The sequence below is a fragment of the Ursus americanus genome, chromosome 19 (genome assembly GCF_024610735.1).
Source record: "Ursus americanus isolate L20-20 chromosome 19, mUrsAme1.1.p, whole genome shotgun sequence".
NCBI lineage: Eukaryota > Metazoa > Chordata > Mammalia > Carnivora > Ursidae > Ursus > Ursus americanus.
The window spans coordinates 45,167,044-45,194,465 of record NC_142145.1 but is presented as its reverse complement, the minus strand read 5'-3'; the positions used below and the strand labels follow the sequence as shown (position 1 = coordinate 45,194,465).

The 27,422-nt window shown below is 36.1% G+C and overlaps 1 protein-coding gene across 3 annotated transcripts in view; it reads right to left on the bottom strand.

Annotated features, from left to right (window-relative positions):
* OSBPL1A (oxysterol binding protein like 1A) overlaps positions 1-27,422 on the bottom strand; it is a 221,484-nt gene that overhangs the window by 120,510 nt on the left and 73,552 nt on the right. For all 3 annotated transcript variants that reach the window (XM_087869914.1, XM_087869915.1, XM_045781786.2), the window contains 7 exons: positions 26,575-26,636; positions 26,430-26,474; positions 24,931-25,004; positions 24,756-24,819; positions 15,449-15,547; positions 14,173-14,295; positions 8,183-8,264 (listed from right to left, as the gene is read on the bottom strand). In XM_087869914.1, the coding sequence (XP_087726040.1) occupies positions 8,183-8,264; positions 14,173-14,295; positions 15,449-15,547; positions 24,756-24,819; positions 24,931-25,004; positions 26,430-26,474; positions 26,575-26,636 (549 nt within the window). The remainder of the gene's footprint in view (positions 1-8,182; positions 8,265-14,172; positions 14,296-15,448; positions 15,548-24,755; positions 24,820-24,930; positions 25,005-26,429; positions 26,475-26,574; positions 26,637-27,422) is intronic.

Sequence of the window (27,422 nt, the reverse complement as noted above, 5' to 3'; positions counted from 1 at the left end):
TTACAAAAAACAAGCAAAAACCCACAACACCCAAAACAAAAACCAGAATGCTGACAAGAGAAGGCTGCAAAATGCACGCACATCATTTAAAAAAGAAATAAAATGTCATATCCTGTCCAGATTAATGCTAGAGAAATCCTCTTAGTTCAAATAGTTTTGGACTTCGTGTTAATTATATATTGAGATCCTTTAAATGTGTCCACCTTCAATCAAATAAAAATATATCAAGAAAGCTTTTCATCTAAAAATAACTTAAAAGAAGAGACACAAATATATACCACCCTCTGGCTTTTAAATAATCTTGATTTATTTAAAACAGGGTTCTTAAAACATGGTAAACAAGGTCAATAAGCAAAAGCAATCAAATCCAAATGCCAGCAATTTGCAATTATCAGGCCATAAAACAGTGGGTCTCTTCAAGAAACAAACATTTTCAAATGGGAAGTGAAAGGAAAATAAAATCTACCAAGACCATGTTACAAATTACTTAGTCATTATTTCTAGGTGATAAAATTGTAACTTTTGTCCTTCACTCTTTTAATTTTCCACGATTTCCATAGGAATGTGACTTATATTAGCAAAGAAAAGTCCTTTTCTTGGAAAAATTATTTCTCAAAACTCATAAGGCAAAAGGGGTCAACAAAAGGAAAAGATCAGAGTGAATGAAGGTCTGAACAGCCTTTCATTGACATCTGGATATAAATACCAAATGTCATTTTATCACATTTTTCTTTTTATGGAATACAGTTTCCTAGTGTTAGCTATTCTTAGTAACACCCAAACAATTGAAAACTACTATATCCTAAAATAAATTTGATTTTGCATACTTTATTTTTCATTTTGAATCTTCGATACACATTGTGAAGACTTATTCTTTACTTAGTTGCTAAATAGCAAAAAAGAATACCAAATGCCAGATGCCACAGGACTTAAATAGTACCTCAGCAGATGTCTCACACAGAGCTGTGGATTGAGTATGCTGAGGGGATGCACAAAAAATCAGGCACAGCCTCTGCCTTCCATAAATGCTCTGGGTAATCTAGTAATTTTCCACTTTCATGGCACAAATGGTAAGATGGGAGCACAGTCATTCATGGATGTATTTCTTTTATTAAATACCATCAGTGGTTAATCATCTACAATTTTGTATGTTTTAGATATTTAAGACTTTATATACTTGTTGATTAGCATAAAACATTAAATGTCAAAATAAATTTTTACGAACTTCAAGATTTTAAATAAAACAGATTCTGTAGCCATTTAAAAGATAACTCCAAGAACTATATATTGACTTTTAAGAATCCATATTTGAGAGTGTATCAAATTCTTTTGTCCAAAACAGAGTCAAAGTTACCTAATTTCTCTGACAGTCTGGTGTTCAAGCGAGATTCTGAAATTCACACTAACTCGCACAGGAGGTCTGCGTAAGAACTGATCCCCTAGTGCCAGGGCCGCACATCAGGGGCCAGCTGGTTCACAGTGGCATGCTTCGTATATGATGATGTTTGCATATTGTTATATAAAAGAAATAAAATCGCTAGCTTCTAGAAAAGTTACCAACCCGGAATCACTGCAAATATATCTTAGCCAATTAATATTTAGAGACTGGGTTGTAATGAACAAACGTAAAAAGGCCAGTATGCAACCATATTTGGCCTATTATAAGAATCAGACACTTAATTTTGAGGAAAAATGTCACTTTTTTTTACTAAAAGTATTTTTGAACTCAGGAAAGATGCTAGAAGATCTTATGCAAAAAGCTTAACTTTAGAGACATATAAAAAGCTCACAATCTGTCGTTTTCATGATAACACTGTACAATTTTTAACTGGGTATGTTTTAAAACTATTGGGGAAATACTTATTTCTTATGTTAGCAAACTAAACCTAATACAGATGACCTCAATTGTTCTCCTAATATGGAAAAAATCCACACTCATTAGCTGACATTTAAGACACTTTATAAACTGAATCAGTTTCAGCCAGACTGTTTTCCTGGAAATACTTGTTTTCCTAGAAATATTCTTTTACTTTATTGCCTCCAAACCTTTGCTCAAGAGGTTTCCTCTTCCCCAAATATTGGAAATAATAATTATTCACATTCAGAAGTTTCTCCATTTAAACTTTTGTTCAAGGCCAAGTTCAAATGCCATCCTCTTCATGAAGCCTTAAGTATTTTTTTTTGGTGAAGAAAAAACAGCAGTGCATCTGACTATATGTAAGAGACATGATCTAACCTGCATGCATAGAGACATTTTAGAAACGGACTTTCACACCTAACTGGAATTATATAAATGCCTCATGAAAATCAGTACTCTCTCCTCAAAAAAGGAGAAAAAGATATCTACATATAAAAATCAACTGATTTTCTAAAACTTTTTTTTTTTAAGATTTTATTTATTTATTCGACAGAGATAGAGACAGCCAGCAAGAGAGGGAACACAAGCAGGGGGAGTGGGAGAGGAAGAAGCAGGCTCCTAGCGGAGAAGCCTAATGTAGGGCTCGATCCCATAACGCCGGGATCATGCCCTGAGCCGAAGGCAGACGCTTAACCGCTGTGCCACCCAGGCGCCCCTAAAAACTTTTACACAGAACTGTAATTTGATAAAAAGAGAGGTCCCTATAGAAGAGTATAAATTTTTGTTGTTCAAATTAAGATGACTAGCATGAACACAATCGCCCACTAAACAAGTACTACTAAATCATTCTGTCTCTATCCACATAATCTGCACTAGCTGCAACGGAGAATATAAAGTTCAAAACGCTGTGTGTTAAATGAGTTATAGCGTGAGTTAAATGAAAATAAAAAGGTATCAAGGATGTTATAAGATGTAGACAGCAAAACAAATTATGCATTTAAAAAATGTTAAACATTCAGAGAAAGGAATAACCATTATGGGGTGGAGTAATGGAGTAGAGTCTGAGAAGAGGTGGGATTTGAGCTGGATCCTGAAGAATATTTTATTGCTAAATATAATGTGCAATAAAGCAAACATACCTAAAATATTTATAATTATTTTCAGATAGTATAGAAACCATTAGTCCTGAGAAGATCATATCAGAACTGTCATCAAGGGGAACTCCAGAAAGGCGAGCGGCTCTGTGTCCACCTCTGACTACGTGGCCGCCACGTGGCAGGTTCGGTGCTGACTTGTGCAATCTATCTACTAACTTGACAAAACAAATTTAGTAGTTATCTGAGTTCAAAAGAAGTGAGTTATAAATTTACAAGCTAGATAAGTAGGTCATTCATTTCATTCACTCAAAACATACAGAGTTGACCCTTGAACAACATGGGAGTTAGGGCACTGACCCCTCGCAGTTAAAAATCCATATACAATCTTTGACTCCTCTGAAACTTAACTACTAAGGGCCTACTGTTGACTGGAAGCCTTACAATAACATAAATATTCAATTAACACATTTCATATGCTGTATCATATACTGTATTCTTACAATAAAACAAGCTAGAGAAAAGTGTTAAGAAAACCATAAGAAACAAATTACATTCACAGTACTGTGCTGTATTTAAAAAAAAAAAAAAGTCACATGTAAGTGGTCCCATGCAGTTCAAACCTGTGTCGTTCAAGTATCAACTGTATATATGTCAAGTGTCCATATGTGTCATGCACTGTTAAGGTGCTGAAGACAATTGGCAAATAAAACAAATTCCTGCCTTGATGGAGTTTATATTCTAATAGGAGAGGGAGACTATCAACTACAATATATATTTAGCAAGTTTGATAAGTGACAGAAAAAACAAAGCAAGGTAGGGGAATAGCAAGTGTTGAGGGGAGTTGCAAGTTTGGACAGGGTCCTGAGAGGAAATCGCTGGCAAACTGAAAGGGCACCTGAAAACTTCTTTAGAAAAGATGAGACACAAAGGGTGGGGGTAAGTGAACTAACAGACCAGCATGAAGGACAGTTGCCACCCTGGAACAGAGAGGCAAAAGGAAAGGACAGTGTTGTGAAGGCCAGCAGGAGCTAGAGTCACAGGTGAGGGGCCTTCAGCCAGGGGCTGTTAAATCCCATGCAGCCCAGCTGGAGGGAGGGAGGAAAATGCCTGACTGCTCTCACGCCCTCCACCAATTCCGTGACAGGGTCTCCCTTTTGCTGAGTCCAATCAGAAGTCTGAGGGCAAGGAAGGCCCAGTAATGCAGTCTGTCGTCTACTGCCAGAGGTTCTGTTTGAGTGAAGACCTGGGCAGGTGAGGATGTGAGTACCCTGGAGAAAAGTCTTCCTGGCAGAGGGCCAGCATGGCCCAGGCTGAGGCAGGAGTATGTCCAGCTTCTCTGAGGGGCAGCCAGATGGCCAGGGAGGCTGGAAGACGAGCAAGCAGGGGTAGCTAGGAGATGAGGAGAGAGAGGCCAAAAAGGACTGGAAGAGTTTGTGGGTCATTAGAAGGACTTTGTTTTTCATTCTTAGTGAGATAACCTGGAATCTACTGGACGTTTTGAGCAAAGAACACTATACGATGGTGTTTTAGAAGGGTCGCTGGGGCAGACACTGGAGGGGCAAGGGCAGAATCTGAGGGGCCAGTTAGGAGGCTGTTTCAACACTGTGTGAAAGACAATGATGGTGACAAGAGTGAAGGAGGCAGGAAGTGTGTTTACTCAAAGCCAAGATTTTTGAGCAGAGTTTTAAGTAGGTTGAACAAAAGTGCTCTTCCTTTAAGATTATTTTTTCTTTTCGATAACTGAAATTCTAATTTCTTTACTAGGGATTCACTATCTACATTTAGTAACTTGCAATAAAGTGTATGCAATAAAGTTGGCATATAAAGTATATCTTTTTTAAAAAGGTAATTTAGCAATGAATCAATAGGCACACAAATATTAATATGCTTTTATCCACAAATTCCACTTCCAAGAATTCTATGGTAATAAAGTGATGTGATCAAATTTAAATGTACAATACAACATTAGGCAAAACCTGGTTACTACGTACGGGTAAATCTAGGGTTTTATGGAAGAACAGACTTACTGGCCTTCAGGAAATCTTCAAAAAGTTTTATTAGTTTGGGTGATTTTGTTTTTGTAATCATGCTCTTGATAAAGATAAAATAGTAGAGGTTTTAGTACTACAGTCACTGAACCTTGAAGGATATGTTGCCAATGCCAGATACATAAATTCTGGCATTCACCCAGACAGAAATTAGGTTTAAGGAAATAAAGTACTATTTCAATGGTGGACATTTTGGACCAAAACATAGAATGAGTACAGATGGTCCCTGACTTACAGTGGCTTGACTTAGGACTTTCTGACTGAATGACAGATACTATGAATGCAAAACACGGTCGATAGAAACCATACTTCAAATTCTGAATGTTGATCTTTGTCTGGGTTAGCAATATGCAGTATGATAATCTCTTGTGATGTGGGGCAGCGGCAGGGGCCACAGCTCCCAGTCAGCCACACCATCACCAGAGTAAACCACTGATACACTTAAAACCGTTCTGTACTCAGATATCCATTCTGTTTTCATTTTCAGCATTTTCATAACACTTGAATATAAAGCAGGCTTTGGGGGCGCCTGGGTGGCTCTAGTTGGTCAAGTGTCGGATTCTTGGTTCGCCTTAGGTCATTATCTCAGGGTCATGGGATTGAGCCCTGCATGCAGCTCTGTGCTCAGCAAGGAGTCTGCTTGGGGTTCTCTCTCCCTTTCCCTCTCCCTCCCACTCTGTTCCTCCCCCCACACTTGTGCTTGAAGGCAAGCATATGCTTGTGCACTCTCTAAAATAAATAAATAAATATTAAAAAAAAACACCAGGCTTTGTATCAGATGATTTTGCCCAACTGCTGGCTAATGGAAGTGTTGTGATCATGTTTAAGGTAGGCTAGGCTAAGTTATGATGTTCAGTAGGTCAGGTATGTTAAATGCATTTTCAACTTACGAGACTTTCAATTTACAATGGGCTTACCAGGACATAACCCCCTTATTAAGTTGTGGAAGATCTGTAATTATAAATAAACTGAAAAATGTGTTTGTGATTGGGCTCTGACAGTTCTTAAATGCCAGGATAAAAAGTTTATATTTAATTCTATAGTTTCAAACTCCCATGAAACATTGTTTTTTAATGGGGAAAAAGTTTTATGATCAAAAAAGTACTACTCTAAAATTAACCTGGCAGGAATAATGCAGTATTGTCACAGAATCTGAGTTGTAAGAGTTCCTAAAAGGCTCTGGACTCCCTTCCGGGATGGAACGCAGGAGGTCCCAAAGGCAGAGACCACAGAAGAGGCTCTTGCTATGACCTGGATTTGACGGGACACAGAGCCGAACTAGCATGCAGAAGGTGGAATAAGACCTAACGGAGGGCAGTCTTAAAGTTCACATAATTTTGTATTAAAATGTAAGACAACTAACAATCACAACCACAAGGTCTGGATTCTGTCCACAAACATTTTAGTTCTCCATTTTGAGAAGTTATTGGCAAACTTATGTAGACGGTTTGGAGCAGGATGTATATTTATCAGCTACTATCTATCAGCAATAAAACACATGGTGCGAGATTACTCTGCACAATCCCTTGGCATTAAGGTAACTCAGTTACCTTCAACTCTTTAATTCCACTCATGAAATCATCTTAACCCCATTTACTATTTATGTAATATGCAGATTTATCTATCTACACCCATCTTGCAGCAAATAATGTTTACAATTGTGTATAAATCTTCTGAATTTCATTATAGATATATGAAATAGCATTGTCAGATCATCAGACATCTCACAGTTTCCCAGATGGCACTGTCTGAAATATCTCTTTTGTTATACTGAATATTACACATATCTCTAGAAACGCAAATGAGGCATACTATCATTATGAGTGACATGTCATACAGATAATCTGAACCAAGAGATCTCAAAGTTTAAAAAAAAACAACTTAATTTGGTTGTAGTTCTGATGTAATTTCCTTTTTTGGTCCGTGTTAAAGGAATTAATCCTTATATTTCATCTAACTCTGGACATTTCCTACATTTTTTAAATATCATTAGCATCTCTTCCTACTTTTGACAGTTCTTGAAGATGGTGTTTTAAAGTCAGAGTTGCATAACTGTAAATATATTAAAAACCACTGAAGGGTACACTTCACCAAGGTACATTTTAGACTGAATTAATATCTAATGAAGTTACTCTTATTTAAAAAGTCCACTGAGGATGAAGAGTGCTAAGTAATATAATATTCCAGCCCACAATAATCAAAATGAATTAATTGCTGTCCTTCTCAAAGCTATCACCACTAATACAAATAAATGATTATGGACCTGACGTAAAGGGATGCCCAAGGACCATTTGGACAGATACAAAATATCTGTGTTCAATTGATTCTAATATTAGCATTTCTTTGCATTCCCTAGGCATATATACACTAAAGTGAGAAGTCCATAGAGGGAAACTAGTTCGTCATTAAAACTGATAAACTCAGACAACTGAATCAATTAAATTTCAGTGAAGTTATTTATAAACCCATCATAGCTGAAATCTAAAGCAATGGTGAGAAGTCTGAAGTCTAAGAAACACAGTTTTTAATTAACAAAGTAATACTTTTTTCTTGATATGTAATTTTTGTATTGAATTTTGATTTTGTATTGTTATTCTGACTTTTGGAATAGTCAACTCTTGATGATTCATAACCAGTGGAGACTGAAGACATAAAAAGTTACTACTGAAAGACAGATTAACCATTAGACAGTCAAGGTCACATAGACATTCACAGAATCATAAAAGTCTAAGACCTGAGAACAATCAACCCCTTCATTTACAGATGGGGAAACTGAGACTCAGAGAAGTTAAATGTACTGTTCAAAGTAACAACTGGTAACTGGCAGAACAAGGACTCAAACCCAAGACAGTTTAAAATTAAAGTCTTCCGGGATTCATAAGTAGGAGTCTCAATACGTAGCCAAAACGAATTTATAGCCCCAAAATGCTAACTTTTTTCCTTTTCTTTAAACAATAAAATATTAATCTACAAACCAAGCCTCCTCCATGAGAAGAAATTTGAAATAGCTTTTTTAAAATTTCAAAATAGTCTTATCAAACATAATTTTGAATTCAAAACTGAAAATTATCTAACATGTATGGCAAACAAACTTACAAAGGAGCAACATATAGGATAATGGGTTGTGTTAAACAGTGGGTGTTATTTGGTAGTTTGCCCCCCAACTTTTTTTTTTTTACCTTTAGCCATGTCACACTCCTTAATCATTTTCAGAAAGGTGGAAATTTCCCTATCTAGTTTCTGTTGGCATGTCCGTGCTTTCTGGGAAAACAAAAACAAAAAGCAAAATTAAAACTTACTAATAAAGGATTTTTACAGTACATATGCTTTACTGTTTCTTTTTTTTTTTTTTTAAAGATTTTATTTATTTATTTGACAGAGTTAGAAATAGCCAGCGAGAGAAGGAACACAAGCAGGGGAGTGGGAGAGGAAGAAGCAGGCTCACAGTGGAGGAGCCTGATGTGGGGCCCGATCCCATAACGCCAGGATCACGCCCTGAGCTGAAGGCAAACGCTTAACCGCTGTGCCACCCAGGCGCCCCATGCTTTACTGTTTCTATCAAAACTTTAAGTTCATATGTGGATATACAATAATTACGATACACTCTTAACAGAGAGAAAAAGATGAGAGAAAATTTCCTTAGAAATTGAATATTGCATTTAATCACATACAGATTTAAAGAAATCTTTCTAAATTTTAAATACATTCAACATTTGTCATGTAGACAATATGCAATTGCATTCACTGCTTCTAAGAACTCATTATACCATATACATCTGAGTTAGATTTTTCCCGATTTATCCTTTTTGTAGACTTGATTAAATTCATCGAGGAATTATAAAATGCATTCCTTAAGAATATATTTTAAAAACTTTTTGTGAAAAAAAAATCTAGATGGTAGAAATATTTAGAAACCACAGCTGATTTTCATTCAGCCATCTAAGTCCACATAAGCAGATCAGTAAGGACACTTTCTTAGTAAATCAAAGCTTATAAAAATAAGATAAAGTCAATTATAGGAAGCATTCTTCTTGCACTTTGAAGCTTCTACATTTTTAGATCCCTAAAAGCAAAACAGTTTTATGACACAAGTTCCACCCATCTTAGTCAAGATCCAGAAGTCCAAAATGAAAAGTCACATTGATTATATTAACAATGTAATTTTGATGTTAGTTTTATTTATAGTTATTCTTTCAAGAGGTAGGAAAAATAAGCAAGAAAATTATCATTGTAAAGTCAGTTGGTTATGGCAATGAGAAATGTTTATTCTGAGAACCTTGAGTTTGTTCATATTAGAATCACATTGCTGTAGGTAGAGTAATAATTTATCCTTATGAATTCCCCACTTTGTACTCCTAATCCCAACTGGCTCGTCACTAAACATTTTTGCTCTTCCTAAACCAGTCCTACATGACAAAGGGACACAGGTAGGCAGCGTTTTCTCCTTTTTCACCTTATAAAATTTTTAGTGCTTATGAAGCTCAGCTCAACCACAGCAGAATTATTCATGGTACAACTCAGTGACAGGCAACGTTCTCTTTAAAATCTACATTACTCTGTGTTGAGAGCTCTAACGACATAAAAATTCATTTTTTTTTTTTGAAGAGGGAAAATACCTACACTACACAATTTAAAACACCACAGAAAGGGAACTGGGGTGCTGGATCACTTTTTCAGACACAGCCCATAAATACCAACTGAAACATGCACTGCAACCAAATGTATAACTCATAATTTATTAACAGAAAATTGTCATTTCTCCTCTACACACAGTTAATACTCCTGCCCATTCACAAGTCAATGCTACTGTTTTCTCTCTTCTTTTCTATGGTGAAAGTTCGCTGGATGCGTAAAAGCAAAGCCCTGGCTTCATCTGCAGACTGGGAATTTGTAATGAACAGGATAGAGTTCCTGGGGTAATAAACACAAGAACGTTCTCCGTAACATCACCCTCAAATACTTGAATCCTATTCATCTTCCCTTAGCACACCTACCTGACTGACAGTTACTAAAAAGAGCCTCCCTGTTCGAGGATTTACTTGTTTTAATAAAAGGTATATATCAGATCAGCTGGAGAAGATTTGACCTACACATTCTGTTTAATAATTAGGTATAACGTGTCTTCTGTTCTAAACAACTGGTGTGGGTTTGAAGGTTAAACAAACAGAAAGAGGTTATTAATACAAATAATATGTACGCATCCTCCAATTTGCTATAATTTCCCCATAGCAGCTATCAGTTATATTAGGAAAACGTAAAAATCTATTTAGGAAGGTTAATGTTCAGAAGTTCTTTGCAGAGCTCAGCATGGTATCCCATTCTTAACTTCCAGGCCATTCACCTTATGTCACTCATTCTTTTTAAGTTTTAATTTTTTTTTTTTTAATTCTACGTAAACAGGATCCCACTATGAGCAATGACCTAATTCCCGAGCGTGGCGATATTTTAAACCCAAGTTATCTGGGTACAGAACTCAAGAACAGAGTGGTATCCACAGACTCAGGGCCCAGAAGGCAGGAGGCACCCAGGTGAGCTGCTGAGCACATTCACAACACAGGCCTCCTGCTCTTACTTCTTCCCACCCAGATATTGGCCGTTTTAACTTGATGTTAAGTCACTTTATTATCCCTGGCTTAGAAAAACGGCTCAAAAATGTATTATCAAGGGCTATGGAGGACTGAATAGGGTAGGGGAGAGGTCATATATTCCAGGTTATTTGCTACAGAGAATCCACATGTGGTTAATTAAGAACAGAAGCAGATTGTCTCTACTCCAGCAATTCAGAGGGACAAACTACTGATACAACATAGTGAGTGAAAGAAGACAGGTACCAATGAGCACATACAGTATAATTCCAATTACACACAATTCTAGAACAGGGAAAACTGATACCAACTATAACGACGGAAAGCAGATCAGGGGTTGTCTGCGGTGGAGGTGAAGTGCATTGCCTGGGAAGGGGCCCCAGGGAACTTTCCGAGGTGATAAAAACGTATCTTGAGAGAAGTGGTGGTTACGAACGGTATATACATTTGTCAGAACATGTCAAATTGAAGACATAAAATACATTCATTTTATTATAAACTTTTTAGAGAATATATTACAGAACCCCGATGACCTTCCTCTTTGCAGAAAACGGCCAGGATTGCGAGTACTGGTGCCCCAGTGCTCACCTCCAAGGCTCCCTACCTCCAGCCAAATCCATCTCCCCTCAATCTAAGTCAATACATAGCACATTTATTCTTCTTGGTACCTGGGGATCATTATGGCCCTGGCTCTGTAATCTTCTTAATGTGTTATTCTGCAACAGATATTTACACAAAATTAAGAAAAATTAAATGAAAGGATACAGAGAGAAGGCGGCAACTCTCTCTCACATACCTATCAGTCCTACAGCCCGTTTTCCCCCCTCACCAGCCTCAAAGCAATAATTTCTGTTAATAATTTCTCATCTTGCCAGGGATGATATAAGCCTACACAAATGTATGCGTATGACCCTTTTTTTTTTCTCCCAGGGAGTAGCATTTTAGATACATCATTTTATACCTTGCCCTTTTCACTTAACCATAAGTCTTAGATATATCAATATATATAAATCAGTCTCGTTCTTGTATTGATTGTACCAATCTGTATTTATCAGCCCCATGTTGATGTACATTCATCTTCCAGCATACTCATTTTAACTAGGCATCCTTTATGCTTAAGTCAGGGAAGTCTGATACCACTTTCTCATTAAAATTTAGCATCTTCTGCTCATTAAATCCTTACAACACTGAGTTCAGATCCTATAGATTCGAGATATCATCAACAAATGAAACCCCCACTTTCCTTGTGCCACCCCAAATCTAAGAGCCTATCCCAGTTTTATCCCATAGTACATTCTACAATGATGGAAGCATTCTACACTGTACTGTCCAAAGTGGTAGCCACATGTGACTACTGAGCACTTGAACTGTGCTAAGTTAAAAGGAGTTGAATTTTTAATTCTAAATTAAGTATAAATAGCTAAATCTAGTAGCTATCGCATTGGACAGCATTTCTACACCAACACCATGCTTGAATTTGTCTTACCATTTTCATATTTGAAATATTTTCAAGTTGTCATTAAGGCCACAACCATAAGGCCACTATTTCTATGATATGTCTTACACTTTTCTCTCTGGAGACCTAACCTCAAGGCAGTGACAAAGAGATAAGAGAAAAACTGTTTTCAATTGTGGGAGGTCCTCATTTTGGGTGGAGATAAAACAAGACCAAAAACATCATATAACCTGGTCACTTTTTCAGTGGGGACATTTTTCCCCCCATAATGTCTTGTCCAAACCGTGTTGAGGAAATAAGGTTAGTTTTATGTTGATTCAGATGGTTTTATAGTATTATAATCCGAGTTCCTAATTTCCTTTAGAAGTCTATAAACATCTAGCATAGATCTCATTTCACAAATAGGTCTCAATATCCTTACAACTTAAGAATCCAATGATCAAAGGCATCCTGGAGCCAATCTACCACAAGCTACAATTCAACATACTTCACAGCTCATTTCAGATTTTAACCTATATTTGGACCAAACTTCAGAAGTTGAGACAGAGTCAAGATTCACAGAATTAGCAAATTTTGTTGGACAGAAATATGTTTATAACCTGCAAAACTTGAAAGTGCTAAACACTGCTGTAACTTTCCCCGACTTCAGGTTGCTATAAAAATCCAGAAGGCAAAAACTTCATGGTTTTAAAGTTAACATAAGAGCATGATATTCAAGTGAATAAAAGGTACAGTTGAAGTTGATAACATGAAAAATTGGTAACTATGCCAAAGAAGAAACATTTTTTCAAGACAGTTTTTTTTAATGATATGCAAGTTAATATGCTTTTATTTTACCTGTAGCTTCCATTAAAAAGGTCTTAAAATTACCATAATCCTAGGAAAGATTGGTATGCTTTGTAAGTCCTTCCAGGTTTTATCATTTACCTTATTTTGAGGATAAATAGGAAAGGATTTCTTTTCACGTAGGGAATACTGACTGAAAGTTAAAATATTTAGCACAATTTTTGTTTTTTTGTTTACTTGTTTAACATGATTCTGGCCATAGATACGTAAACATTCTTTATTTACCCAGTTTTAATGCTATTTGGATGCTCTGGTAGATGTTATTTTTGCAAAGTTCACAGATCTGAAAATTGTGTTTATGGTTGTCACACTACATTAGGCTTTAAAAAAAAAAAAAAATAGAAGTAGCACTAGTAAAGCGAATGTCAATAAATTCCGGCAATGTCTTCAACGAAACACGGAAGAGCTCAAATTTTTAATGTTCCATTATAAAATAGGATTAGGGATCGAAAAAGCCAAAATCTCTGATTTCAGTTTACAAGTCCTTAAGTCAATAAAACTCCTTAGGTATTAGCAAACTTAACTTCATTAAAGTTGTTGATTTAGAAACATTCAAATCCTGCAACCAATTCACTTAATTAAAAAAAAAAGATTTAAAAAAAGATTAAATTTAGTAGGCAAATTGATATGTTCTGACATAATTATTTGGATTGAAACTCCATCATCCTTTTGTAGTTCCAATTCTTCCAAACCCAATTCCCACTTAAAAGGCACAGCCAGAAAACTAATGCCCAGGAAAAAAAATACCTATTTCACTTCGATAACACATGCTGATTATTTCTCTATGGCTAAGACACTGATGTCACTTCAGATAAAGGCCTGTCCTTTTATTACTGATGTTTTATCTTACCTCTAATCAATGAAGTTACAGATCACGAGTCGTTTTAAATGAAATTACCAGCCAGGAAAGGTATCACTATGGTTGCATTATTTAAACTCTGAAATATGCAGTGAAGTCATAAAGGGCAGCAAGTCAAGCTCTGCATGCTCCCCCTACTGGCAGCAGTTTTCAAACACAATGACAACCTGATTACAGCAATGGAAAATTTTTAACCAAAAAAGATACGTATGGGCACAGGCTCGTATCTTTAGAGCATTACCTACAGAGACATTTGATAGTATCATCATAACAGACACTATAAATAGCATAAAACATTACTGGACAAAGAGCAATTTTACCTCCATTGTTGTCAGATTTCTTAATTTCAAAACCTCACATTTGAAAAAACAATTCTTGGTGACAGAGTTAGCTATAAAAGTCAGGTTTGGTTTTTCTATATACCTCTAAGGATTCCTTCAAGTCTACAGCTGAAATTGCATCTTCCTCTTCGTCATCAGTCAGCTGGTCCTGGGAACAGTAGTGAGTGCTATAAGCAGAATGATCTTCTATTGCTTCCAGCCAGTCCTGAAATAATCCAAGAATTTAAATAAAAGTGAAATGCATTTTTACTCAAAAGAGGTGATATGACAATGATTTAGAAAGCATAAAATTTACATAAAGGAAATATTCTAGGCTCAAAAAAACAAAAGATACCCAAACCAACCAACAACAAAAGAATGATGCAGGTCTCCTGTCCACGACATTTCTGGATAAAAAAATTTCCTAATTCTTTAAAACGTATCATCTATAAGTTTACATATTCAATAATATTAAGACACACGTTATAAAAGCTGAGTAACGGGTGGAAATTTTTTCACTTAGATTCTCAACACTGTTGGATATGTTATTGTATACTAATATACCCAGAAATACAGTTTTACTAACTTGTAATCGAGTTATAAGAAAGCCAACAATTGCCTTGATGTTTTAGCTTTTATGAATGTTGTTAAAATATCAGTGATTTCACAAAAAGAATATTTGCCCTAAAAATATGTGTTACTTCCTCCTCATTTCTTACAGCATCACTCAAGGTCAAATTTTACCACTTTATGATATGGTCAGAGAGTCAGGATTTAGATCGCTTAGGGTTCCTTGCAGGGCCAAAGTTAACCACTTGGGAAAACAGATTCTTTTAACCCCTTACATAATTTACAAAAAATAAGACAGGTCTACAAATAGTCCTTTGATCTAAAGGAACATGGAGTCTCCATCAAATAACTGCGCTATGAATATCTGCCACATCAATCCCAATTTGCTTGCTTGCTGCTGTTGTTCAATTTACCACAAAGGAAGGCTGAGCTATACTGTAATAAATCAGAACACCTAAGCTGAAGCCAGGTTTTGAAACCTGTAAGCTGTGTGACCTTGAGAGAGCACTTCAATCTTACTGGCTTCAGTTTCTGCACCTACAAATTAAGAGGCAGACTACATAATCATTCAGGATTTTTTTTTCCAAAAATGATTCACAAAATCAAAATAAAGATAATTATGAACAGAAAATACCTGCAGGTACATGTTGATAAAGATATTAATACATAAGCCAAATTTCAAGCTTCATATAATCACCCCCATTAAAAAGGTACAGTCAACAAGATTTTAGATGTTAATATTGAATCGATCTTATATTCGGATTTTAAATGTTAAGTTTTATGAAAGATAAATGAATCCATAAAATTACCTCTCTTGACTGTTGAAGGCTATTCTTAGGAACCCTGAAGCCATGAATAGTGTCATCAAAGCATTTAATAAAGAAGAGGCAGCTATCAGTGGATTTTACCTTGGATATAAAGAAATCAGTAAAACAATATCACTCATGCACATAAAATGGGACATATAAACAGTACATACAGTACAGAACAGTATTAATGTAGCTTAATTATACCCAACTGAACATTTAAAATACCAACTGGTAAAAACTGGGGAAAAAATTAATGCATTGGGAATATCACACGCATTACAGCTTATCTTTGGTAACATCTGGCTTTCATATTTATAGTTACTCAAAGTAAATACAAACAGTCCATTAGGTATGTGGTTTTAGTTTTGTCCTTTATATTTAATAACTCAGCATGCACTTGGGCTATAAAATTCTTTAAATACCATAGCTCCAAATTCTTATACTATTCTCCTGAACCTTGTTTGAGCTGAGTGTACAAAATATTTGAACTAAGTGTAAAAGAAAAAATACATATGAGACTGATAAAGAAGGGGGAAAGGAAAAGAAGACAAAAAATTATGTCTCATTGAAATACAAGTTTGGGAAGTGAGGGGATTTAAGAATGGAAAACAATAGGGACGCCTGGGTGGCTCAGTCAGTTAAGCAGCTGCCTTCGGCTCAGGTCATGATCTCAGGGTCTTGAGATCAAGCCCCACACTGGATTCCCTGCTTAGTGGGGAGTCCGCTTCTCCCTCTCCCTCTGCTGCTCCCCCTGCTTGTGCTCTCTCGCTCACACTCTAATAAAGTCTTAAGAAAAAAAAAAAAAATGGAAAAGGATAGACATCTACTTCAAGACCCTACAAGAGTACCACACTCCTCCTTACAGAAAACAACTATAAAAAGCAACTGCAGGGGGTGCCGGGGGCGGGGGAGGAGCTGCATCGGTTAGGTATCCGACTCATGATTTCAGCTTGGATTATGATCTCAGGGTTGTGAGACTGAGCCCTGTGTTGGGCTCTGCACTGGGCATGGAGTCTGCTTGGGATTCTTTCTGTCCCTCTGCCCCTCCCCCTGCTCATGAGCACTCAAGCTCGCTCTCTCTCAAAATGGATAAATAAAATCTTAAACAAAAAAACCCCACAAATGCCTGAAGGAACTGGAGAGTGAACAGAAGTTGACAGACTCTGATGGGAAATGCACATGCTCTTGAAGGAAAGGAAATAAGTAACTATGCAAATCAGTTTCCATACCCAAGGTTTTTCAGCTGCGACATACCGTCCACAGGGTGACACAAAAGCAGCACAGGCACAAGTGGAAAAACCCAGTCTTTCTGTCTTTGAGAATTAATAAGGGAAAGCCAGGGAGTCAGAAATATTAAAGAGAGAGGGGATAATCCTCCAAGAGAAAAAGAGAAGAGATCCCCAAACTCTGTTCACAATCGATGCTGAGAAAAGATTCAAAGCAGTCTCTTAAATACAACCTATCTAAATGCAGACCAGAGCTGCCACCCAAGAAACAGTTTACAACCTAAACCCAGCCAAAAAAATGACCTAAAACAATGGAAATAACATTTAACAGAGAAACATAACAGAACCCAGAATCCCCAGAACTTAACATTCATAGTATTAAGGATACAATCCAAAATTACCTGATATATGAAGAAGAAAGTGGAACATATTCTCAAAAGAAGTCTAATTAAAAGGCAAACTTTTCAGAATGGTTAATAGGGACCCAAACATATACTATCTAAACAGATAGAAAATAAAAATATACAGGTTAAAAGAAAATGGAGAGAAAAAGAGATACTATGCAAACAGTAAGCATAAGAAGGCCTGAGTGGTTGTATAATATTGGGCAAAATAGATTTCAAAAGTAAATATATTACAGGAGATAAAGAAGGCCACCATATAATAATAAAAGGGTCAATTATTCAGGAAGACAACATCATTGGTATGTATGTGCTCAATAACTGAGAAATGAACAATTCCCCAAGCATAGTTGGTTATTTTGATACCCTTCTCAGCAATTGATAAAATTAGCCAAAAATCAGCAAAAACACAGATTTAAACAACACTATCAACCACCATGACTGAATATTTATAGGACTCTAAACCCAACAATAGCAAACTATACATTATTTTCAAGTGCATTTACTGGGAATCCATACATAGAGCCATCAAGCAAGTCTCAATACATTTAAAAAGACAGAAATCATATAGGATACCTTCAATGACCAAAATGAAATTATAAATCAGAAACAGATCATAAAAACCCAATTACTTGAAAATTAAACAACACACCTATTAATATTCATTGGTTCAAAGATAACATTTCTATTAATAGAAATTTCTATTAATTTCTAAAGGAAATTAGACAATAATTTGAACTACATTATAATGAAAACATACCAAAAGTAGCAGCATGAAACTAAAACAGTTACAAAGGTAAAAGTATAGTTTTAAATGGCTATATTGGTAAAGAAGATAGGCCTTAATCAATAATCTAAGCTTTGACCTTAAGAAACTATTAATAAAAGCAAATTAAAAAAAACCCAAAGCACAGAGAAACTTCTTAAAAAGAAAATCAACAGAAAACAGAAAAACAAAAAAAATCAAGAACTAGTTCTTTGAAAAGATCAATAAAATTGATAAACTGCTAACCAGATTAATCTAGGGAAGAAAAAAAAAGACAAATTACTAATATAAAAAAATGAAGGAGGGCACAACACTACCTAGCATACAAACATTAAAAACATAATAAGGGAATATTAGTATCAAAAAGTTTGATAACCTAAGAAAAGGGACATATTTGTTGAAAGGCAAAAATTACAAACACCAACCCATGAAGAAATAGAAAATTTGAAATAGCCCTTTAGCTACTGAAGAAATTTATAATTAGAATCCTTCCCATTAAGAAAAACCACCAACCAACCAACCAACCAATCTTCTGGCCCATGAATTATATCAGCATTTACGAAAGAAATAAACCTAATCCTGCAAAAACTGTTCCAAAAAATTGAAAAGAAATATTTTCTAATTCATTATATGAGACTAGTATTTCTCACATTCCAAAACCACACAAAATATATCACGAGAGAAATATAAACCAATATCGATCAGGAACACAGAAGCAAAAATCCTTAACAAAATATTAGCAAACAATTTATTAAAATAACAATACATCATGACCAACTGAAATTTATCCCAGCAGTATGACTGGTTTATCAACACCCTAGGATGTATCAGTGTAATTAACCATATTAATAGAATGAGTAAAACCCTATGATCATTTCAATAATACGCAAAAAGCATTTAATAAAATTCAACAGATTCTCATAAGGGCTCTCAGTAAATCGGGAAATGAAAATAACTTCCTAAAGCAGATTAAGGGCATCTATGAAACATTTATAGCTAATAACTCAATAACGAAAGGTTCAGTGCTTTGTACCTAACACAATAAACAAAACAAGAATGCCGGCTCTCACCAATTCTATTTAAAGTTGTACTGGAGGTCCTATCCAGTACAATAAAGGATAAGAAAGAAGAGGCATACGGGTTGTAGAGAAATATAACTGTCTCTTTTTGCAGACATGATTGTGCATGTAGGAGACCCTGAGGAATCTGCAAAAAAAAGCTACCAAAACTATTAACTGAATTTCGCAAGGCCGCAGGATTCAAAACCCATTTATATATAATAGTGGCAAAAAACAGAAAATGAAAATTTCAAGTCCATCATAATAGCTTCAAAAAATAAACACATAAGAATAAATTTAACAAGAAATTATAAGACTTTATAAAAGGAAATTGAAGAAGATTTCAATAAGGGAGAGATACAATGTTCATAATTTAGAGGTCTTGATATTATTAAAGTGACAATCCTCCCCAAGTAAATCTATATATTTAATGCAATCCCAACTGAAACCATTCCCCAACAATGAAATTGATGAAAGACATACAACATATTGAAAAGCATTTATTCAAGAAAAACCTACTGAATCTCTCAGTAAGAACAGTGGATGTTGATGAAGTTCTAGCCTGAGTCTGCTCCATTCCCCTTTCCTCCTTATTCTGCGGCAAATTGTATCATGATGGGGCAAGCTTTAAATACTGGGTCTGACTTTATTTAGAGTGGCACCCTGAAAATTCCAAGTCTAGGGCTTTCTCAAAACAGCAGCAACCTTGGTAACAAACAATCAGGAAAAGCCAACATCACAGAACATGAAGTCTAAATATATTCAGCCAAGCAACAAATTGGCAAATGAGCCAGACATTTAAAAAGCTCTCAGAAAAATGCTCAAAAACTAAATCATATTTAAAGAATTAAAAGTATAATGACAATAACTCATCAAATAGAAAGCATCAATAAAAAGATGCGAATTATGAAAAGGAACCAAATGGAAATTCTGGATTTGAGAATTACAAGGACTGAAATGAAAATTTCACTCAAGATAATCTGAGATGGAAGGGAAAAAATATCAGTGCAGGGCATTATCACGTGTATCAACAGACAAAGTCACAGAAGGAATGAAAAAATATTTAAAGAAATAATCGTTGAAAATTTCCCAAATTCAAAAGAAAATATTACACATTCAAGAAGCTCAGTAAACTCCAGTAGGATAAATCCAGAGAGATCTACACTTAGACACATCTTAGTCAAACTATTGACAGCCAAAACCAGAAAATATGGAAAGTAATGAGAAAAAGAACTCCTTGAATACAGGGGAAGCACAGTAAAATTAACAGCTGACTTTGCGTCAAAAACAACAAAGGACAGAAGTAAGGGGATGACATATTTAAAGTACTGTAAGAAAATTTCTCTGTCTCATAAAACTATTGTTCTAATGAAGGCAAAATACACTCCCCCAAATAAAAAAAGATTCAGACAATTCATTAAGTATACCTAACCAGAGTAGAAAAAAAAAATTTCTTTAGACTAAAAGAAAGTGACACCAAACCAAAAACACAAAAAAACAAAAAAAAACAAAACTGGTGAAGTTAATTGCATTGGTAATTCTAATAGAGTATATATTTTCTCTTTTCTCAAATAACTTAAAGCAATTTACATAATTGTAAAATTGTATGGTTGAGCCTGTAACATACTGAGGTGTAATATATATGAAAATAATAGGACAGAGGATAAAGGAAGGAATGGAGCTATATCAGAGCAAGGAAATGACCCCATATATCCACTGAAAAAAAAAATAGAACTAGAAATGGTAAAAACATGAGTTAGAATAAAAGACTCTCTAAATCTATTTTTTCTCCTCTCTTCTCTTTTTAAAAACACAGGATGTGCATCCACACAAAAACCTATACACCAATGCTCACAGCAGCAGCATTCACAAGAGACAAAAAGTAAAAACAACCCAAATACTCATTAACTGATGAATGGATAAGTATTGTCTATCCATACAATGGGATATGATTTAGCCATAAAAGGACTGAAGTAATGATACATGTTATAATATGGATGAACCTTGAAAACATTATGCTAAGCAAAAGAATCCAGAAACAAAAGTCCATATATTATATGATTCCATTTATATGAAATGCCCAGAACAGGCAAATTTATAGAGACATATTAATGGCTGCCTAGGGGCTAGGAGGGAGTGGTACTGACAGGCAATGGGGTATGACTGCTAACGGGTATGAAGTTTCTTTGTGGAATTATGGAAATGTTCCAAAATGGACTGTGGTCTCCACGTGGTCAGCACAAGTCTCTGACCATACAAAAAAATTACTGAATTATTTCAAGTGGGTGAACTGTATACGATGTAAATTACAGCTCAATAAAAATATTTTAAAACATACATATAAAATTGTATAAAGCAATAGATATAACACTGTATCATTCAGTTTTTATACATGTAGAGTCATGATACATATAATAATTATAACACAAAGGAAGGGGTACGAAGTGGAACTATATTAAATCATAGTAAGTATGGAATGAAGTAGTAGTTTGTGATAAAGATGAATATTATAATACCTAGAGCAACTACTAAGAAATAACTTTAAAATATAGTAAAATATAAACAAAAGGAAATGGTATATGAGACATATCTTCTGCAGACGAGGAGGAACAAAACAAAATGAATATAGAAACGCAAAATGGCAGACAGAAATCCAACCATATCAATAACAACATTAAGTACAAATTCATTAAACACCTTTTTTAAGATTTTACTTTTAAGTAATCCCTATACCCAATGTGGGGCTCGAACTCACAACCCCTAGATCAAAAGTCACATGCTCCACTGACTGAGCCAGCCATGCACCCCTCATTAAACATTCCTATCACAAGGCAGAGGTTGTCAAACTAGATAAAAATACCAAATACAACTGAATGCTCTCTGTAAGAGACTTACTTTAGATTCAGACACATAAATAGGCTGAAAGCAAAAGGATGGAAAAAGATACACAATGCAAACAGTACCCGTATGAGAGCTGGAGTGACTATAGTGATTGTCGAACTGAACGGTGTCCTCCCCAAATTCATATGTGGAAGCCCCAACCCTCACTGAGACTATTTGTAAATAGGGCCTTTAAAGAGGAAATTAAGATTAAAAGAGGTCACAAGAGTGGGGCCCTCATTTATAAGACTGGTAACCTTAATAAGAGGAAGAGAAACAGGGAGGCCTGCACACAAAGAAAAGCCATGGGAGAGCTGCAAGAAGGCGGCTATCTGCAGACCGAGGAGAAAGGCCTCAGGAGAAATCTATCCCTACACGTCAGAGCTTGAACTCTAAAACTCATAAGGAAACAGGGATAAAGCTTCATAGCAACGGACTTGGCAATGATTTCTTGGATTTGGCACCAAAAGCACAAGTGACAAAAGAAAAAATAAATTTGACTAGATCAAAATTAAAAACTTCTATTTGTCAGAGTGTAAAGACAGCCCACAGAATGGGAGAGAATATTTGCAAAACATATACTGATAAGTGGTTAATATCCAGAATATACAAAGAACTCCTAAAACTCAACGCCAACAAAAAACCAAACAGCCCAATTAAGAAATGCGCAAGGGACTTAGATATTTCTCCAAAGACAAGATACGACGCCCAAGAAGCATATGGAAAGATCCTCAACATCACCAGTCATTACAGAAATGCAAATCAAACTGCAGTTAGATACCATCTCACACTCATTAGGATGCCCAATATAAAAAATAAAAAAAAGGAAAAGAAGTGCTGATGAGGATGTGGAGAAAGTGAAACTGGATCCCTTGCCCACTGTCGATGTGAACATAAAATGGGGCAGCTGCTATGGAGAACAGCAGGGAAATGCCTCAAAAAGTTAAAAATAGAACTACCATATCATTCAGCAATTCCACTTCTAGGTCTATATTCAAAAGAATTGAAAGCAGGATCGTGAAGAGATATTTGCTCATCTGTGTTCACTGCAGCATCATTCACAACCACCAAGAGGTGGAAGCAATTCAAACACCCACTGACTAATAAAGGCATAAAGAAATGTGGTCTATACATACAATGGAATATTATTTAGCCTTAAAAAATAAATCCTGTCACATATTACAGCATGGATGAATCTTGAGGCTATCAGACTAGGTGAAGTAAGGCAGTCATAAAAAGACAAATACTGTATGATTCCACTTGGCAAGAGGTATGTAAAGTAGTCAAACTCATAGAAACAAAAAGTTAGAACGATGGTTGGGAGGCACTGGGGGTAGGGGAAATAGGCAGTTAGTTGCTCAATGGATAAAGTTCCAGTTTTGCAAGGTTGAAAAACTCCAGAGATCTGTTGCACAACAAAGTAAATACAGTTCAAGCTACTGAACTATACATTTAAAAACGGTTAAAATAGTAAATTTTATGTTATGTGCTTTTTTACCATAACTAATTTTTTTCAAAAAGGAAAGAAATTCTGACACATGTTGTAACATGGATAAACCTTGAGGATATTATACTAAGTGAAATAAGCCAGTCACAGAAGGACAAATATTGCCTATTTCTACTTACACGAGGTACCTAGCAAGGTCAAACTCATAGAAACAAAAGTAGAATGGTGGCTGCCGGGGCCTGGGAATAGAAAGGAATGGAATTAGTGACTGAAGGGTATAGAGCTTTAGTTTAGGGAGATAAAGAGAGTTCTGGAGATGGATAGGGCTGAGGGCTGCAAAATTAATACGAATGTACTTAATGCCACTAAGCTGCACGATGAAAAAAATTAAACTGATAGCTGTAAACACTCCTATTAGAAAAAAGGTCTCAAATCAATTACCTAAGCTTCTACCTTAACAAACTACGAAGTAAACAGAGTGCTTTACAGCCATCACACAGCGAATGCTCAGCAGCTTGTGCTGACATGCGACTCATAAATGTAAGCTTTAAGTAGGCGTTTAAGAAGAAACAAAAGTTATAAAACAAGGTGAGGCATAACACAGCAGGAGCTAACCGATTCCACAGAAGTTAAAGAGCAAGAAATTTTAAAAGGGTGGGTGGAGCAACTCATTTTTTGATTTAAGGCAGACAAGGATGAGAAAGGGCTCGGTATTAAGTAGATGTGTCTACAGCAGGAATAGAAGAGAATGGCCAGGATTGCACTGAACGAGAAAACAAGATGGCACAGATGAGAGAGAGGACCCTGGCCCTCTGGTCTAATGTGAAAGGAGGACGGGTTGGGAAGACACTGAAGGGACCGGCTGTGTAATTAGGCTGTACTGCTGGGGAATGGGCCATGTCTGTGACTCCCTAAGGGGAATACCTGGGCTTCTGGGGGTGTTCACCCTGAGAAAGGCAGGTGCTATGCTCTAAAGAGCAGATGGACTGCCACAACGTGTTGACAACCCTAAAGAATTTGAAGTAGGAAATAAGAAAGCATGTCTAGGCTCCAGTCTTAGACTAATCTCTGAAGAGGAGAAACTCCTTTTTTCTCCTGGTTGGTAAAAGTATAAATAGTGAACACAGAGAACCCAAGAATCCCAATTTTGACACAGGCTTTAAATTTTAACACCAGAAAAACTTTCATTATCCCAATTTACCCATGTATAAATACACACATACCATGTACAACATACATACATATGTAAATATACACATGCACATAATATATGTAAATATACATACAAAAACAAAATGTTAAAGGCTCTATGTTTTCAGGTAACTCATCTCTCATCCCACAATATGTGGAAATAAAAATTGATTATATTTTTAAAACAGATATTCTAATTTTCCTTGTTCTCAAATAAAAATATACACAAGTGCCTTCTACCCCCAAGATTTTACAAGGCAGCTTATAAAAATAATTTTGGGCAATCACTTGCAAAACTGATTCCGTGGTCTGAGCAAAAGATGCATGTGTCATCCTACCGTGCATACTGCTTGAGTTAGGTGCTTGCATCCCTGGCGATAAATATTACGGACTGCATCAGGCCTTCAAAATAAATATTAAATTATCAAGACAAAAGGAAAAGAGATAAGTGAAAACTTTCAATCTTTCAAAATTTAGATAATGAAATTTAATGAGTATCAGGATAATACTTACTGTTTCCTATACCATGAAAGGACTCCATGTTCTAACACTACCCAGAATAATCTCCAGCCCAAAAATCTTGAACTCTAAGGGAAAAAAATGGCAAAGATTTTCTGAGCTGACACATCTAGATTCAAATACCTCATGGATAAAAATTAAGTTATGACAGTTCTATTGTAGTTTTTCATCTAGATAGTACTACTGAACATCAAAAAATGATCAAACATGGGGGCACTTGGGTGGCTCAGTTGGTTAAGAGTCTGCCTTTGGCTCAGGTCATGATCTCAGGGGCCTGGGATCGAGCCCCACATTAGGTTCCTTGCTCAGTGGGGAGCCTGCTTCTCCCTCTCCCTCTGCTCCTCCCCACGCTTACACACACTCTAATAAATAAAATCTTTTTAAAAAAATGATCGGAGGCACCTGGGTGGCTCAGTCTGTTAAGCGCCTGCCTTTGGCTCACGTCATGATCTGAGGGTCCTGGGATCGAGCCCTGCATCGGGCTCCTTGCTCAGTGGGGAGCCTGCTTCTCCCTCTCCCTCTGCCTGTCACTCCTCCCTGTTTGTGCTCTATCAAATAAATAAATAAAATCTTTAAAAAAATTTAAAAAGTATCAAACATGAACTAAGGTACTCGGTGCAGTAATGAAAACATATCACTACAGAGGACCAGGAACAGAAGAAATGTCATACTAATAAGATCAACAATGAACACCATTTATAGTTCTGACAGTATTGTTCAGGGATATTTACCGGAAGATTTTCAATTGTGGACTTCAAAGACAAAGTCTGGAATGAAATGCTGAATAAAGAGTATTCTGATTTTATACAATATAAACATATTTGTGCATAAATATATAGAGGGAGTGCTTGTAAGTGCAAAAGAAAATACATACTCTAAAATAGTTAATTCTAGAAAATAACTGAACTCCAAAATGCAAAGAAATTTTTAGAACCAGATTTTATGTGTGCTCTGTGACAATTCAAATATTAAATTCCTATTAAGTCCTCCCTAGTTCAACATTCTTAACAAAAACATTGTAATTCTATGATTAAGGAAAAAAATATGTTCTCCCACTCTGTTCTGCATAAGTTTGGTCACCTAAAAGTGTCAGACCACCAACGCGAGGGACAACAATAACGACAATAAGTAGAAGCCTAATGAAGCCCAGCTCTACAGAAAATGGCTAATGTTGTCAGATCCAAGAATGATTAAGTCAGAAGTAATTTTTAAATTTTTAAAAGATTTTATTTATTTGAAAGTGAGCATGAGAGTGAGCATGAGAGCACAAACAGGGGGAGGGGCAGAGGGAGAAGCAGTCTCCCTGCTGAGCAGGGAGCCTGATGCAGGACTTGATCCCAGGACCCTGGCACAATGATCCGAGCTGAAGGCAGACAACCAACTGACTAAGCCACCCAGCCACTATTTAAAAAAAAATTTTTTTTTTTAACAAAAATGGAGCACCTGAGAATTCTTTCCACTTTTATAAATAAAAAAAAATAATACCAGCCTACCTTCCAGAGAGGGCCTTCATATCGTTTCAACACTTTGTAGACAACCTATTAAAAATATGTTTTCATAAAAAATGCCATCTATATATTTCAATAATTCAAAATTTTTCTGAAAAGGATCATATGCAAGTAGTCCATTACTACATACCTTATTACCAGTAAGAATGTGTTTCATTTCAGCACCCTGGGCAAGGTCAAGGGGTTTCTGATCTGTGTAAATATAAGGAAATAAAGAAATCAAGAGTTTAATTGTATATAAAATAGATGCTATTACAGCATATAATATTAATTGTTCCAACAACCACACCTTTTTCTTCTCCTCCCAAGTTATGCACCTGAAGCTGCCATCTCAACTCTTTCTGGCCCCCATTTTGGTAGCTAACTATTAAGCCAGCAAACAACATTAACATCAGAACACGCTGTACGGTTCTGTGATCCATTAAGCCTTCTTACTTTAAAATCATCGTACTGGTTTCCTACGGCTGCTATAGCAAAGTACCACAAACTTAGCGGCTTCAAACAGTACAAATGAATTCTTTTATAGCTGGGGAGCTCAGGAGTCCAGTTTCACTGGGGCCAAAATTAAGATGTAGACAGGATTTCACTCTTTCTGGAGGCTCTAAGGGACAATGTATTTCCTTGCCCCATCCAGCTTCTAGAGGCCCCCTGTATCCCTTGATTTGTGATCCCCCCCACCTTCAAAGCACGTCACTCCAACCGCTGCTGCCATCCTTAGTTTTTTCTCTCTCAGTGTTCTGATCCTCCCCGTAAGGACAACTGTGAGTACACTGGGCCCACCTGGGTAGTTCGGGATTATCGCCCTGTCTCAAGATACTTCACTAATCACATCTTTAACGGGGCCATCATTTGGCCTACCAAAGCTACTCTTAAGCTGCTTCACCAGAGAACAGGTAGCAGAGAAAGCTCAAGAGCTAAGAGCATGATGGTCCACAACTGATGACAAAAGAAAAAAGAGATAATGGAGAATGAAATCAG